Below are 17,129 nucleotides of genomic sequence, written 5' to 3' on the forward strand. Positions count from 1 at the left end.
GTCAGCGGTGTTGGTCACCTTTCGGTACTTTTCTACTCTACCATCACAAACAATCAGGTCTGTCACAGCCAACAGATCTGGGTATCATTATAAGGCGCGCCAAGGGCAATTAGGAATTCCTCACTGCTATCGTTAGGGCCTTCTTCAACGGGGATTAAGCTGCAACAGTCTTCTCTCTTGATGTACAGTAATTACCTGTCAATTTGCCACACCCTGAGAACTCACCAAGGCAAATCTAACAACTCTTGACTGCAGGATTGTGCGTCATGTTTCTTCTGATGTAAATTACATTGCAAGAGGGAAAATTAATGAGGCCTTGATTTCAGTTATCTACATGAATACCTTGATTTATCATCTCATGTTCTCGTAGCATTTTTGTTTACATAGAAAGTAAATGCCTCAAAATGCTGGCGTGCTAATCTGATAAATTTGCTTATTAATATATTTGGAAAACAAGCTGTACTGACTTAGTCTACACAATAGTTAACTACCTGTACCAACCAGTGCCCAGTGTTTTTGATTTAGTGAATACCAATGACAATACACAATAATTAAACCTATGTAATCCACTGTTTAACTAACATTTGACCATGTAGTTGGCCTAACAATATTTACCTAATATTTACCTGGTGTAAAAATGCTTCAGATATTTAGTCAATTGTATTATACTATAGTTGCTATAGTCAATTAATTCCATGCTTTATGAGATCTAATTGTACTAGGTTATCAAGGTGTCATTATGTACTTTTGAACTGATAGGCAGAAAGCCAGCACAGATACTCAGCATAAAAAAGGAAACCGTCCCTCTTCAGACCCTGTCTTTCAAAGATGAATTCGTAAAATCCTATATAACTTCACAATCTTCATTGTAAAAAGGGTTTAAACACTGTTTTCCCATGCTTTTCAATGAACCATAAACAATTAATGAACATGCACCGTGGAACGGTCGTTTAAACCTGTTTGGCTGCAGGCTAGTATTGAGTAGCTCTGATAAAAGGTGCCCATTTCAAACGGCCTCGTACTCAATTCTTGCTCGTAGCAATATGCAATATATTATTACTATTGGATAGAAAAGCACTCATCTAGTTTTAAAAACCGTTTGAATTATATCTAGCTGAGTAAAAACAGAACTCATTGGCAAGCAAACTTCTGACAGGAAGTGGGGAAAGTCGAAAATGATGCTCGGTTCTAGGGCCTGCCTATAAAAGGGGCATGATACGTATTAGGTATACATGCACGTATCATACACCTTCCACTAGTGTCAAGAGGCCTGTGAGAGAAGAAATGGAATGTTGATCTTGGTCTGAGGTGGAATTATAGCTCGGAATAAATGCTCTTGGCATGACGTGTCACCCATTCCGTTTTCTGGACACGCCGAGAAGGGACCTGGATTGCCTTCTGGAAAAGCTGTCGTTATAGACGCTACTATCTCCGGCTTTTGATTTTATTTGATAAAGTACAATATCATCGAAAGTATGTTTTTAAATATAGTTTTATTAGATTATTGAAATTATGCGGAGACGTTAGGCGTGGTTGCGTTGTGTGCCTTTGTTCAGAAGGAGAGCTTCGCGCCACCTTGGCTAGTGTGCTTGCTAACTTCAAGAGGGAAAAAGGACGTTCTAAAACCAACAACGATTGTTTCTGGACAAAGGGAACCCCTTGTACAACATTCTTGATGAAGCTCATCAAAAGTAGGACCCATTTATGATGCTATTTCATGACATCGGTCGAACATGTTGTACCTAGTAGTTTCCCCAGATTGTTGGCACTTCTCTCGCCTATAACTAAGCTCGGATGTCGTAAGAATTATTTTTAGAATGGTTTCTAACACTGCGGATTGCATAAGAACTGTAGGGTATCTCATCCTATACAAAACATGTATTTTTTAGTAACGTTCAGTATAGTTATTTGGTCAAATATGTGAGTGGCAGAAAAATATCCGGAGTGTTGTGGGAAAAAATGCTACGTTAGCACAATGATAAACGACTGATTTCAGCTCTGAAATATGCACATTTCGAAACAAAACATAAAGTGATGTATAAACCGATGTTATAGGACTGTCATCTGATGAAGCTATTCAAGGTTAGTCAAAATTATATTCTTTTGCTGGTTGTTAGCGATCACACACCTACCGTGAAACGCTAACTTTGCTGCTGGAAAGGCTTGTGTTCTGCGCATTGTGCGTAAGCTAATATAATTGCTATATGGTGTTTTGCTGAAAACACTAAGAATCGAGAAATATTGGCTGGATTCACAAAGGATGCCTGTCTTCATTTTCTGTACACCATGTATTTTCAGAAATTTTTATGATGAGTAGTTAGGTATTGACGGTGGTGTCCTGTAATTACTCGGGCTGCTTCGGTGCATTCTGACGGTAGCTGTGATGGTAGCTGGCAATGTAAAAACTGAATTATAGCTCAAATATGCCACCATTTTTCGAACAAAACATAGATTTATGGTGTAACAGGTATAAGCTGGTCATCTATGAAGTTGTTTCTTGGTTAGTTTGGTTGGATCTTGGTTAGATATGTTGGTTTGTGCATGCTACCTGTGCTGTGAAAAAGCTGTCACTTTTTTGATATTTGAGTGGTGAGCTAACATAAATATACGTTGTTTTCGCTGTAAAACTTTTTTTTTTTAACTCGGACATGTTGGCTGGATTCACAAGTGTTATAGCTTTCAAAGGCTGTATTTGACTTGTTAATGTGTGAAAGTTAAATATTTCTAAAAATATATTATTGGAAATTTTCGCGCCCTTGCACTGAGCGGGCTGTTGTCAATAAGTGTACGGCGTCGGGCTTGCAGCCAGAAAAGTTTTTAAACCCACTAACAGCTTACAGACGGTAGGCAATTAGGTCAGAGTTAGAAAACTTAGACACTAAAGAAAACCTGCCTACTGACTTGAACAACACCAAAGAAATACACCCAGGATCCCGCTCATATGCAAGTTGAACAGCCTTAGGCACGCCTCAAAACGCGGATGATGCAAATCTTCTTGTACTTGTACACCTAAGGACAGCGCTACAGGGAGACAGGAGGACAGACCGATCGTTTTCCTCTCAGTGCAAGCCACGTGTAAAACAACCTTCAGGTTCAGATGACACAGGGCCCATTTTTCCTTTCACCTTGCAGTTGAAACAAATCCTGCAAATCCACCCAGATCCCCATACCAACCCAGACATCACAGGTACCAAATAGGCAATTAATAACCATCAATCAGAATGATCCTCCCCTGAGTGGGAAATGGACACAGCAAGGACACTAGAAAAAGCAAACATTAGCAGACCAGGCCAAGCCTCCGTGGAAGCAGCCGTGTGGCGAGAGACATAGCTAATAGCATGTAGCAACAGTCCAAGCAATGTAACACGTGCCTCCAGATCCATAATCAGAAGGCTGAGACTGGCCTGCTCTCAGCTGAAAAGTAGATGTTAAAGGGAATGACAATCCAGAGTAACAGCAAGTGCCACAGAAAAAGGCTCGCAAGGCTGGCCGCTCTCCTCAGGCCCCCGAAAGAAATGCATGGAGGTGGCCAGTAGACATGGCTCGCACATAGCAGACAATATAACCCTAGTCCCCACAATCATGGCAGGGAGGATGTGAAAGTAGTACATCATACTTCTGGTGGGCATAGTGCAACATTATCCTGTGCGTCCCTACCTCGTCTGAATGCTCAAAATGAGGGGTGCACCACAAGCACCGGAAGACTCACTCAAGGACCTGAGGCACTGCAGACAGGAAAGAAAACCCACCCAGTGTGATAGAGGTGGGACTAGGGGGGAGACACCGACAGCCCCCACAGTACTGGAGGACAAATGGTGGTAAAGAATCTGGAGTAGGGAATGGGTGCCAAAAGAGAGGAAAGGCTCGGGGCAGAACACAAAATGCCGGGCAACTGCAAGATGTGAAAACCTACCAATACCAAAAACGGTGAGAGTAAAATGGGCAGAAATTCACCAAAATGGAAAGCAACGAAACCACTGCAGTGGTCGCCGGCAAGGGAACTGGGAATGATGCGAGAAAACAAAAACAGGCAATGACGCCCTCCGAAAGCAACGGCTCAACCCAAGACTGTGGCAGGAACTCCAGACACCCAGATGTAAAGGGAAAAGCAGCCACGTGCACGGACACCGACGTCGTGCTGCTCAGGACAAGCGTAAACACATTCCCCCGGCTGAGGGAAATCGCTCGAATGCCGCTAACGTGAGGCCACCAGTGGACGTGGGAGCTCCGTTCTCCAAATGGACGGCGTGCTGAATCAGTACGGCGCAGAGGTGAAAAGATGAAAACAAATGCTGACGGTAAGGCGAGGACGGTTGGGACAGCTGCACGCTGCGTGAGTAACATAAGTGTGGTAACCCTCGCCAAGGCGGCCGACCGGACGCATGCCCTAGCCGCGGCTCAAGCAGGGGCAAAAAACAGCGTGGGCTGGCAGTGTGACGACATGAGTCTGGGATAGGAAAGACGGACTGTGGTGTGGGCCCCCACTGCGTGCAAGAGGTCCACCATGGGGCCTACCCAAGAAGTGAAGGTAACTGAAAAATGACTACCGCGCCAGAGCACCACGTGGTGTCATCATGGAAGTGCGTCGAGAAGATAGGTAAGGATCATGACGACCGCCACCCTAGACCCATAGCAATGGCATTTACCACCCCAAAGATGCCAGATGGAGTGGCAAGCGCCATCGCAGCGGCTCTATCCCCATGCGGTGACAAGAGGAATACCTAGTGAGAATGCGCGTGCAGGAACCTCAACGAGTCAACAAACCCGGCCGGAGCCCCCCATGCAAAAAAGCTGACTAGCAGAGCTGAGCGCCACAGGATATCAGAGAACAGAATTGCATGAATCACAAGTCCAAGACAGCAAAGGAAAGATAAACATGCTGGTGGGTGAATCCCAGCCATCGTGGTGTGCGATTGTGGAAAGGTGTGACAGCGAAACACAAGATGGATGCTATAGCTTAACGCACAAGAGCAAAAGACGCAACCGCATAGTGTTTCACAAAGTGTGGTCTGACCGCATAGGGACGATTCACAAAAAAACCGACCCAAATAGAGATAGAAGAGTCACTAACCAAGAAACAACGTGCAGATTGACAGGCTGATAACATGGATGACAATAATCTGGATTGTTCGAAGAATGTGGCAGAATGAGTAGAAAATGCGATGACATGCAGCGGCCATCAAAATATCACCAAAAGCAGCCAAGGAATGAAATACAGAGAGCAACCGTAAATGACCGAAAGACTGCATGCAGAAAACATGTGGATGGAAAACAGGGTGGACAGCAAATGGAAAGAAACAAGCGGGGAAGCCAGCCAATATGGTGCAAAATGAAGGGTGTGACAGCGAAACACAAATGAAGCAGTAGAGAAGCTACCACCAAGAGCCAAACACACACCGGCATCAGTGCACCGGGCAAAAGAGAGCAGTCGGCAAAAACAGGGAAAATAGATAAAATGAACACGAACCTGACCAACGCAGTGCAGAGACAGCTTGGAGAACAGTACATAGGCATGGAGCAGAACGGCTGGCGGACCACGACGACCCGGACCAAGATAAACAATGCAAGATAACAAACATTATGAACATGCAGTGACACAACATGATATGTGGGCAAAAGTCAATGAGAGTGACAAATCGGGGACATAAGACGTAGCCAAAATGGCGAAAATTTCTCTTGAAATGACAGTGCACCGAATCGAATCAAAGAAAACTGCAATGCAGTAAACTTACTAAAAAATGACAGTTACACAAATGAAACACGTCTAACAAACGCTTAAAAAATGAACTATACGACATGACAGCGCGTAATGCGAGACACCCCGCATGAAGCGAAATGAACTAAACATTCACACAGAAAAACGGAAAAACACTGAAAGTCACTGGACGTCCATGCAAACTGGACAAAGCCGGCCAGAAAAAGTCGGGGAAAGTCCTGCTCCTCCAGTTAGACCCATCTAAGCCAAGCGAAATGCACTCACCTAAACGGCAGAAAAAACGTCCAAAACTCCCAATTTAAACGGAATGAAGCGAAAAACTCGATAAAAACATACTGGCGAGATATACACATGACAAAGAAAATTCAAGGCCGAGATTACGTAACCCGAACGCTGGCAGAAGCAAGCGGCCTCGCGCGCCTCAAGACAATGAAGGCACAGACCTGTCACTCCAAAAGCTCACGACCGCAGATCAAGCAGACACACAGCCACCTCCCACGTCCTGACAAGAACTATGAAGCAGAAGTCCATGTAAGCAGCAATGAAAAACCTGAGAAAGCAACAGAGCCCAATCAATGCACTGCAGAAGCTCAAAATAATTCGGGATCACAGAAAATCAAACTAGAAACTAGTGGCGACCAATTAGAAAATAATATGCAATAACGATGCAGCAAAGAACGACAGAACACGATCCAAATGGAAACAGCGGCTCCCATATACAAGAATTAACTACGCCAGGCCCAACACCACTACCCCCAAGCTCGCATAAGAGCTTGCCCTAACGCCCGGCAACTTCCTGACTGCTACAGCCGCCCCCAGCATAAGTAGCAAACAACACCTCACTACCGCTGAGCCTCACACAGCACCACAAAGCGCTCAGCCCTCCTGACGCCCGTTCCCCCAATGACTGTCCACCACGTGCCAACCAATCATCAAATCAATACCACAACACGAGACACCTACAGTAGCTGTATGGGGCGCAATGGAAAGATAGAGACAGGGCTGCCTCAGCGATCTGTCCGCCTCCCTCCCTCTCTATCTATCCGTCGCCTCCCTCCCTCTCTATCTATCCGTCTCGCCTCCCTCCCTCCTCTTATCTATCGTCCGCCTCCCTCCCTCTCTATCTATCTATTCTATCTCACCTCCCTCCCTCTCCTATCTCATCCGTCCACCTCCCTCCCTCCCTCCCTCGCACTCCACCGTCTTCCCTGTAGGGCCTCCCCCGCTCACAGTCAGTCACCCTACCCTCCATCGCCCTCTCCTCGCTTCCATTCTGTCAGTTCGTCCGTCCCTCCGTCCCCCCTCCCCTCCCGTTTCCGTGCGCGCTCTATCCGTTACGTGCCGTGTCTGTCCCTCCGTCCGTCCGCCCGTCTCCGTCCGTCCGCCCGTCCTCCGTCCGTCCGCTCCGTCCCTCCGTTCCGCCCGCGTTCGCCCTCCGTCCGCTCCGTCCTCCGGCCGCTCCGTTCCTGCCCGTCCCTCCCGGCACCTTCTCCGTCCTTCCTCCGTGCGCCTCGCCGTCCCTCTCCTCCGTCCGCCTCGCCGCTCTCCAGCCCCTCCCCGTTCGCCCCCCGCCCGCTCTCCCGTTCCAGTTCTCCTCCGTCCTCTCAGTGTCCCTCCTCCCTCAGTCTCCCTCCCGTCCCTCAAGTCTCCCTCCGTCACCCTCAGTCTCCCTCCGTCCCCCAGCCTCATCCCCTCTCTGCCTCTAGTCTCCCTCGCGTTCTTCCTCAGTCTCCCTCCGTCCCTCAGTCTCCCTCCGTACCGCCTCAGCTCTCCCTCCGTCCCTCAGTCTCCCTCCGTTCCTTCAGTCTCCCTCCGTCCCTTCAGTCTCAGGTCTCCCTCATCTCAGTCCCCTCAGTCTCAGTTTCCCTCAAGTCTTCAGGTCCAACTGATTGCCACATTGCCAGAACCTCCAAACAGGCTAAATCCATTCGCTCTAAACTTCCCCTTCTGTATTAAAAAACAAAAACAAAACAGCTCCCATTATCCATATTGAATGGTGCTGACAGGGGCAACTGCCAATACACACAGGGAGGGATCGCTTCCTATCCTTGCACTCATCCCCCTTTTTTGACAGGGTTTTATTGATGATATTGCTGCCCCCTCCCTCTCCATCCGCCCGCTCCCTCCCTCCCCTCGTTCCATCCGTCCGCCTCCCTCCCTCCCTCGGATATTCTATTCTAAAAAGATTTACATTCTAATACACAAAAAAAGTCATCCCGGAAAATGCTATTACAACCCTATTTCAACTATGAAAAACGATCCCCCCTTCTTCTCAACGTATTACACATTAAGGCTGAACGAGGGCCCCCTCTTCTCAACGTATAACACATTTAGGCTGAACGAGCCCCCTTTCTCAACGTAATACACATTTGACGCTGAACGAGCCCCTCTTCTCAACTGTCAATAACATTACGCTGAACGAGCCCCCTTCTTCTCACGTAATTACACATTAGGCTGACGAGCCCCCTCTTCTCAAGTAAATACACATTAGGCTGCACGAGCCCCTTCTTTCTCAACGTAATACACATTGGGCTGAACGAGCCCCCTCTTCTCAACGTAATACACATGACGCTGAACGAGCCCCCTCTTCTCAACGTAATACACATTAGGCTGAACGGCCCCCTCTTCTCAACGTAATACACATTACGCTGAACGAGCCCCCCTCTTTCTCAATGAATACACATCACGCTGAACGAAGCCCCCCTCTTCTCCAACGTAATACACATTAGGCTGAAACGAGCCCCCTCTTCTCAACGTAATACACGTTAGGCTGAACGAGCCCCCTCTGTCTTCTCAACGTAATACACATTAGGCTGAACGAGCCCCCCTCTTCTCAACGTAATACACATTAGGCTGAACGAGCCCCCTCTTCTCAACGTAATACACATTACGCTGAACGATCAGTCTCAAAGGAGAGTAGTAGGGCATCTCATCCTGTTAACAATGAGCAATCTAATAACTGGCTACTCCAGTATTTGTCCATTGAGTAGCCCCCACCACAGGGAGCATTACAGCCTTGTCCAGGTGAGCAGTCAAGTCACAGAGGGGCTCCATATGGACCGGAGTGACCGTTAGCGGAGGTCAGCAGTGTGGTACCCTTTGCATTAGCTTAGGATGCTAATCTAGCAGGCCAATCAATTATCTCCCTGCTAATGCTAATGCTAACACCACTTCCATCCCCCAGGCTACTCCAGGCCAGGGCACCACAGGGGTCCACTTAAAGCTTCTTTAAACCTGAGTCGGGGGGAGAGGGTGCCCAGCAAGCCACAGATAAGATGTGTCTCTGTAGGCTACTCTACTTGGACCTCCTCACATTGAAATCAATGTTGGAGCCACATCATGTTGGCTAATGTACTGCATTTGAGACACTATTCAACAATCTTGGTGGCAAGGAGAAAAGCTGGGTGGACGTGCATCGTCTCTGTGGCCACAGTCATTAAAACACATAGACGACGCGCATCCATCAGACACTCCCTCCCTCTCCTCTGTGAACTGGACACATGACTGTTTGACCACAGACCCAACTTCTCACGGACACTTCCTTATGGTGGACGTCAAAGTGGGCCGTTTTAAAACGGAGTGGGGTAATTGTGTGTGAAGGTGGTGCAAGACAAACAAGGGCTATGAGTGCCACCTACAAGTGGCACCTTTTTTCTGCTGGGGGGGGGGGGCGACGATTTTCTGTGTCAAACACCGTGGCCCGGCCCAATGAAACGTTGAAGTAGTGGGTTTAACATAACACAGCGAGAGGGTGAGAGAGAGAGAGGGTCTGCCCTGCAGTAAACTTGTTCCCCAGGCCCGTTTAGCGTTTCATTAAGTAGAATAACATCCGTCTCCGCTGTTCTGAAACACAAGTGCACACACATAAACATGCGCGCACACAGTGTGCCAGTACAACCAGCAGCACAGTTACAATAATTGAATGAACACATTGGAGAAGAGAGGAGAGAGAGAGAGCCAAGCTGCCCTGGGGGAGGAGAGGTGACCCCATGTTGAGTGAAGGGTCCAAGCCTCCTGAGCCAGCGCCAACATGTGGAAACATGGCAGCCTAGGGGGAAGTGCATGTCAATGGGCTCAATATGGGAGGGAAAGAGAGACACTCACACACACACACACACACACACACACACACACACACACACACCACACTGAGCAAACAGCGGTGGTGGGGTAGTTTCCATGTGCAGGCAGGGCGGGAGGGAGTGCAGCTCTATGGGCTCGCTGCTGGGACCTCTCCCTTCATCGCTTCACGCCAGTCTTCACACACAAAGGGCACATGAGAACCAGGTCAGGTCACTCATTGGTCAACAGCACTGATCTCACTCTACCACTCAAACATACAGACAGTTGAAGACCTTTGGAATGTATTTTTGATAAGCTGAAAGGATGGCACTGTTTTGTCAAATCAGAATGAGGATTTCTTCATTAAAATGGTCAGGTTTTTCATCCAGCCAACATTATTACAATATTGTAAAAGCAAAAGGCCTACCCTAAATCAGGGACTTTGACTTATCACAGAGGTCGACGCAGAAGTTAGTATTAGGTAGGTACAGTAGGCTAATAGCTTTTCTTCTACAGTGAGATTGAATCCAAAAGAGACCAGTATGGATCCTGTCTGGGAAACCAATCAGCCAATCAGTGTGATGGCACAGCAGCTAACTTCCCCTGAGTCCATGAGAACGCTCTCACCCCAACAACCCCAAAGTTCAATGTCTGCATGTGACAAAGGGGAAACCCAATCCGCCACGCAATGCGCCTGTGTCTGTGTGTCCCATCCAGTGCAGCAGAGAGGGGAGGGGGGATGGCACGTTGTTGAAATAGCCAGTGCTCACTGAGGCATGGGGAGTATCGCCCTGGGCTTTGGGACTGGATTACTGCTCTCTATGGCCCACTATCCACTTCTCTGTCTCTCTCCCTCTCTTTATTCAGTGAGGCCTCCCCATCTCTATCCAGTGAGGCATCTCTCTTCCTCCCCAGTATAGCATCTCTCTTCCTCCCATGAGGCATCATCTTCCTCCTAGCACTCTCTTCCTCCCCAGTGAGGCATCTCTCTTCTCCCAGTGAGCATCTCTCTTCCTCCCCAGTAGGCATCTCTCTTCCTCCCATCCCTATCAGGCATCTCTCTTCTCCCCAGTGAGGCATCTCTCTTCCTCTCCCAGTGCCTGCACTCTCTTCCTCTCCTCACTCTTCATCGAGCATCTTTTCCTCCCCCAAGTGAACTCTCTCTTCCTCCCCAGTGAGCATCTCTCTTCCTCCCCAGTGAGGCATCTCTCTTCCTCCCAGTGAGGCATCTCTCTTCCTCCCAGTGAGGCATCTCTCTTCCTCCCCAGTGAGGCATCTCTCTTCCTCCCCAGTGAGAGCATCTCTCTCCTCCCCAGTGAGCATCTCTCTTCCTCCCAGTGAGGCACTTCTCTTCCTCCCCAGTGAGCATCTCTCTCTCCCAAGAGCATCTCTCTCCTCCCCAGTAGGCATCTCTCTTCCTCCCCATGAGCATCTCCTCCCTCCCCAGTGAGGCATCTCTCTTCCTCCCATGAGATCTCTCTCCTCTCCTCTCTCCAGTGAGGCATCTCTCTTCCTCCCCAGTGAGCATCTCTCTCCTCCCCAGTGAGGCATCTCTTCCCTCCCAGTGAGGCATCTCTCTTCCTCCCCATGAGGATCTTTTCCTCCCCAGTGAGCATCTCTCTTCCTCCCCAGTGAGGCATCTCTCTTCCTCCCCAGTGAGCATCTCTCTCCTCCCCAGTGAGCATCTCTCTTCCTCCCCATCTCTATCCAGTGAGGCCTCTCTCTCTCTCTTCCTCCCATCTCATCCAGTGAGGCTCTCTCTCTCTCTTCCTCCTCATCTCATCCAAAGCCTCTCTCTCTCTCTTCCTCCTCATCTCTATCCAGAGAGGCCCTTCTCTCTCTCTCTTCCTCCTCATCTCTATCCAGAGAGGCCTCTCTCCCTTCCTCCTCATCTCTATCCAGAGAGCTCCTCTCCCTTCCTCCTCATCTCTACCAGAGAGGCCTCTCTCCCTTCCTCTCATCTCATCCAGAGAGGCCTCTCTCCTTCCTCCTCATCTCTATCCAGAGAGGCCTCTCTCCCTTCCTCCTCATCTCTATCCAGAGACGCTCCCTCTATCCAGAGAGGCCTCCCTCCTCCCTCCCTCTATCCAGAGAGGCCTCTCTCCTCCCTCCTCCCTCCCTCCCTCCAGAGAGGCCTCTCTCCTTCTCTTCCTCCCCCTCTGCCTATCCAGTGAGCGCCCCTCTGCCTATCCAGTGAGCCCCCTCTGCCTATCCAGTGAGGCGCCCCTCTGCCTATCCAGTGAGGCGCCCCTCTGCCTATCCAGTAGGCCCCCTCTGCCTATCCAGTGAGGCCCCTCTGCCTACCAGACCCCTCTGCCTATCCATGGACCCCTCGCCATCCATGAGGCGCCCTCTGCCTATCCAGTGAGGCGCCCCTCTGCTATCCAGTGAGGCGCCCCTCGCCTATCCAGTGAGCGCCCCTCTGCCTATCCAGTGAGGCGCCCTCTGCCTATCACATGAGGCCTCTCTCTCTCTTCCTCCCCATCTCTATCCATGAGGCCTCTCTCTCTCTCTCCTCCCATCTCTATCCAGTGAGCCTCTCTCTCTCTTCCTCCCCATCTCTATCCAGTGAGGCCTCTCTCTCTCTTCCTCCCATCTCTATCCAGTGAGGCCTCTCTCTCTCTTCCTCCCCATCTCTATCCAGTGAGGCTCTCTCTCTCTCTCTCCCCATCTCTATCCAGTGAGGCCTCTCTCTCTCTTCCCCCATCTCTATCCAGGAGGCCTCTCTCTCTCTCCTCCCATCTACCATGAGGCCTCTCTCTCTCTTCCTCCCATCTCTATCCAGTGAGCCTCTCTCTCTCTCCTCCATCTCTATCCAGTGAGGCCTCTCTCTCTCTTCTTTTGTCCCATCCCTGTACTATCTCCTCTCATTCTCTCTGCTTCCAGGAGCAGAGATATGTGATAGGGCTTCACCTCAGTCTCAATATTTAACAGCTTGCCTTCCATGACCTGCTGCCTTTCAATAAACAATCGGGTCACAGGCTTTTATTATTCACCAGTCATGTAAAGTGGCATGCAGCTAAGAGATCAGTCTGCAGTGCCCGGGAGCCTTCATACTCCTGTGGGTCAAAGGTGATACGTAGTGTCGACTACCTTTTCCATGGCCTAAATAACACTTTGCATTAGATCACTAGCACATACCTATCCTGCTTTTTCAGATCAGTGTAAAAGAAGGAGATGAACCACATTAGACTATTGAGATACTAACTGTGTGTAAATGTGCATAAAAAGAGATCGTCTGATTGTCATCCATGTCTGAAGTGGAGGGTAAACCTTCTTCCACGACTGACCTTTTCAAGTCTACGTATCATAACGTTGAGAACGTGACATTGTTCCTACAACTTCGATTTGACCAAAGTGCACTCACAACTGAGACGACACCATCTCGGGGGGACGCCATCCTAGACCTGGTGCAGGTTGACCACCCGCTGGCTGGCCGTGGCGAGCTCCAGAACGGCCACCTCGTGGATGATCTCCAGCCTGCAGTCCTGGCCCTTCCTCCTCTTCCTCATGAACTTGGCGGCGTACTCCCGGCCCGTGCACTTCTCCACACACTTCCTGACCACCGCAAACTTCCCCCTGAGGAGAAGCACAGGCAGAGAGAAGAGGGTGCTGGGTGAAGACTTATATTTCACTGAGAGGTTGTTTTAGTACAGAGAATAAGGTAGGCTTTTCCAGACACTTTCTAGTCTCATGTCATCTACAATAGAGAAGGTTTCTTTATGCACCATTCAACATATTCTAAAGCCTTTTAACTAGCTCTGTAACTATGGTAACTGAAGACCGTTCATCACTTGGCATGACAAGTTGACTATATGACCTAGTTTCACTGACCCAATAGGGCAATACTGACTTTCTAACAATTCACAAGAATGACACAAAGCCACAATGAATGTTAGAGTTTTCAGTCTGGAGAAACTAAAAGTAAGTAATCGCAGTGCGTCTCATTCGAGCTGCATGATGTTACAAATCAAAATGACCCGATGAACAAGCAGTGTATTCACATACAAGTGTGTACACACAGGCAGAAATGTTTTTCGTAGAACCCTTTCATCTGTGAGAAGAGGCGTGTGTGTGTGTGTGTGTGTATGTGTGTGTGTGTGTGTGTGTGTGTGTGTGTGTGATGCTGTTGATGAGAGAGAGGTGTTGTAGTGATCCTGAGACCAGCACACTTAACGTTGGATCTGAACATCCCTTTGTCTCCTTGGCATTTCTGCAGGATGAAGTCATCTCCCGTCCCCAGAACCCAAGATGGCCCATTTTCTCACCGCTACAGCCGTCTGCTTTGTGGCGCTGACCCACTTTGAATGTGGACTATGAAGGGGTAGGGGCCTGAACTGGTCTGGTGTGAAAAACACACAGCGAGCGGTTGTGTTTCAAATGGCAACCTATTCCCTATGAAGTGCACTACTTTTGATCAGGGTCCATAAGTAGATCAGGTCAAAAGTATATAGGGAACAGGGTGCCATTAGGGACACAGCGAGTGTGTTGCCCGGGGGGCCTCGCAGAGAGAAAGCAGTGTATAAAGACGACACGCCCACGTCAACTCCCCTCTCAGCTACAGAGAACGCAGTCAAATGCTCTAATACACTGAACCAATGGCCCCATTATTTTCTGACCTCATTGTAAGAGGATATGACAGCACAACCTCAGGTTCTAAAATGTGCAGCAGAGACATTTAAAATGCCAAGTAGAAACAGTGTAGGCTACAGTGATACTGTTTGCCTACTTTGTTTCCATGCGAAGGCAACACAACTTTTATTTACACTTTATAGTACAATGGCATTGACTTAACCTCTAAGGTGAAAGTATTTGCGGGACAAGGAACGTTTCTTTGAACTGAGGTTTGCAGTGGAAAAGTCAGAACTCTCCGGAGCCAGACAACTCTCTGATAAAACAGGTCTGAAGAATGATTTACCAGCCGAGGTGACTTGAGGCTGATAAACAGAGTTTTGTGAGCGATAACCATGCACACACACACACACGACTCACGCCGGGACATAGTGGCAGTTGAGAAAAGTCTGAGCGATTGACCTCTCTGGAAGTGCCAGAGCTGCCAAAGGGTGGAGAGTAAACATCCACCTAAACATCATTCCCCTGACCTTAGCTCCTCTCATCCAAGCCTTAGATCACCTGGTCCTCCTCATATCAGCCCACGTTCATCCCTCCTTGCACACGCAGATAAATGGTGTAAGACCATGTTCAACATCTACCTTAAAGAAGACAGTGGCCTTGAAGGTCGAGTCTGACAGCTGTCAAAAAGCTCAGGTTGTCTTTACTGTCAGATTGTTTAAGGGGATGGGCACATCCTCCCAGTTCTCATGAAAGTAGTGTCAACTAGCCTGCATCATGTGCAATACAGCCACGGCATGCGAGAGACTGGGCAGCAAAGAGGGATAGATCTGACTAGAAGTCGACCGATAATTAATCGGCATAGCCGATTAATTAGGGACGATTTAAAGTTTTCATAACAATCAGTCATCGCCATTTTTGGACGCCGATTATGGCCGATCACATTGCACTCCACGAGGAGACTGCGTGGCAGGCTGACCACCTGTAACGCGAGTGCAGCAAGGAGCCATGGTAAGTTGCTAGCTAGCATTAAACTGATCTTATAAAAAAAAACAATCAATCAATCTTAACATAATCCCTAGTTAACTACACATGGTTGATGATATTACTAGTTTAACTAGCTTGTCCTGCGTTGCAAATAACAGCCTACTTCGCCAAACGGGTGATGATTTAACAAGCGCATTCGCGGAAAAAAAACACTGTCGTCGCACAATGTACCTAACCATAAACATCAATACCTTTCTTAAAATCAAAACACAAGTATACATTTTTCAACCTGCATATTTAGTTAAAAGAAATTAATGTTAGCAGGCAATATTAGCTCGGGAAATTGTGTCACTTCTCTTGTGTTCAGTGCATGCAGAGTCAGGGTATATGCAGCAGTTTGGGCCGCCTGGTTCGTTGCGAACTGTGTGAAGACCATTTCTTCCTAACAAAGACCGTAATTAATTTGCCAGAATATTACATAATTACGACATAACATTGAAGGTTATGCAATGTAACAGAAATATTTAGACTTTGGATGCCAGCCGTTCGATAAAATACGTTACGGTTCCGTATTTCACTGAAAGAATAAACGTTTTGTTTTCGAAATGATAGTTTCCGAATTCGACCATATTAATGACCAAAGGCTCGTATTTCTGTGTGTTTATTATATTATAATTAAGTCTATGATTTGATATTTGACAGAGCAGTCTGACTGAGCGGTGGTAGGCAGAAGCATGGTTGTAAGCACTCAAACAGCAGCTCTTAGCAATGCTGGGATGCAAAGCGCTGTTTATGACTTCAAGCCTATCAACTCCCGAGATTAGGGTGGCAATACTATAGTGCCTATAAGAACCTCCAATAGTCAAAGCGATATGAAATCCAAATGGTATATAGAGAAATAGTCCTATGATTTCTATAATAACTACAACCTAAAACTTCTTATCTGGGAATATTGAAGACTCATGTTAAAAGGAACCATCAGCTTTCATATGTTCTCATGTTCTGAGCAAGGAACTTAAACTTTAGCTATTTAACATGGCACATATTGCACTTTTACTTTCTTCTCCAACACGGTGGTTTTGCATTATTTAAACCAAATTGAACATGTTTCATTATTTATTTGAGGCTAAATTGATTTTATTGATGTATTATATTAAGTTAAAATAAGTGTTCATTCAGTATTGTTGTAATTGTCATTATTACAAATAAATAAAATCGGCCGATTAATCGGTATCGGCTTTATTGGCCCTCCAATAATCGGTATCGGCGTTGAAAAATCATAAATCGGTCAACCTCTAATATACACAAATGTATACGTATATATACACACACACACACACACACATATATATATAAATAAATAGCCCGATTAATTGGTATCTGCTCTTTTTGGTCCTCTAATAAATCGGTTTTGGTATTGCCGTTGAAAAATCATAGTCGGTCGACCTCTAGATCTGACCCAAGAGAAAACACAAGCAAGAGACTAATGAGAAGTCCAGTTTAGTCATGCCTGCCTAACGCCACCATGCTGAGTGTCATTGTCATGTTGTCGGGGCAGGAGTGGAAGCAGACTGGAAGAAATTGTGTCTGGAGTTGGTGTTGCCCTCCAGAGAAACAGGCAGTAAATATCTGAAGAGCGCCTTAGACTTGATTCGCATAGGAATTGTGACAGACAACTATGCAGTAGCTGGTCAAAACGATGCAGTTCCTGATGTAATATGGTCAGTGTTTTTAGTCGTGAATATTCTAACACACCATCGAGAGAGAGAGCCTGGGTCTCGGGGTGGGGGCT

General features: G+C 47.6%; 1 protein-coding gene across 1 annotated transcript in view; it reads right to left on the reverse strand.

Annotated features, from left to right (window-relative positions):
• Positions 1-17,129, reverse strand: part of LOC111953734 (serine/threonine-protein kinase 17A) — a 47,574-nt gene that overhangs the window by 11,148 nt on the left and 19,297 nt on the right. The window contains exon 2 of the mRNA XM_070435638.1: positions 13,186-13,357. Within this exon, the coding sequence (XP_070291739.1) occupies positions 13,186-13,357 (172 nt within the window). The remainder of the gene's footprint in view (positions 1-13,185; positions 13,358-17,129) is intronic.

This window comes from Salvelinus sp. IW2-2015, linkage group LG27, assembly GCF_002910315.2.
Source record: "Salvelinus sp. IW2-2015 linkage group LG27, ASM291031v2, whole genome shotgun sequence".
In the NCBI taxonomy this organism is placed as follows: Eukaryota; Metazoa; Chordata; class Actinopteri; order Salmoniformes; family Salmonidae; genus Salvelinus; species Salvelinus sp. IW2-2015.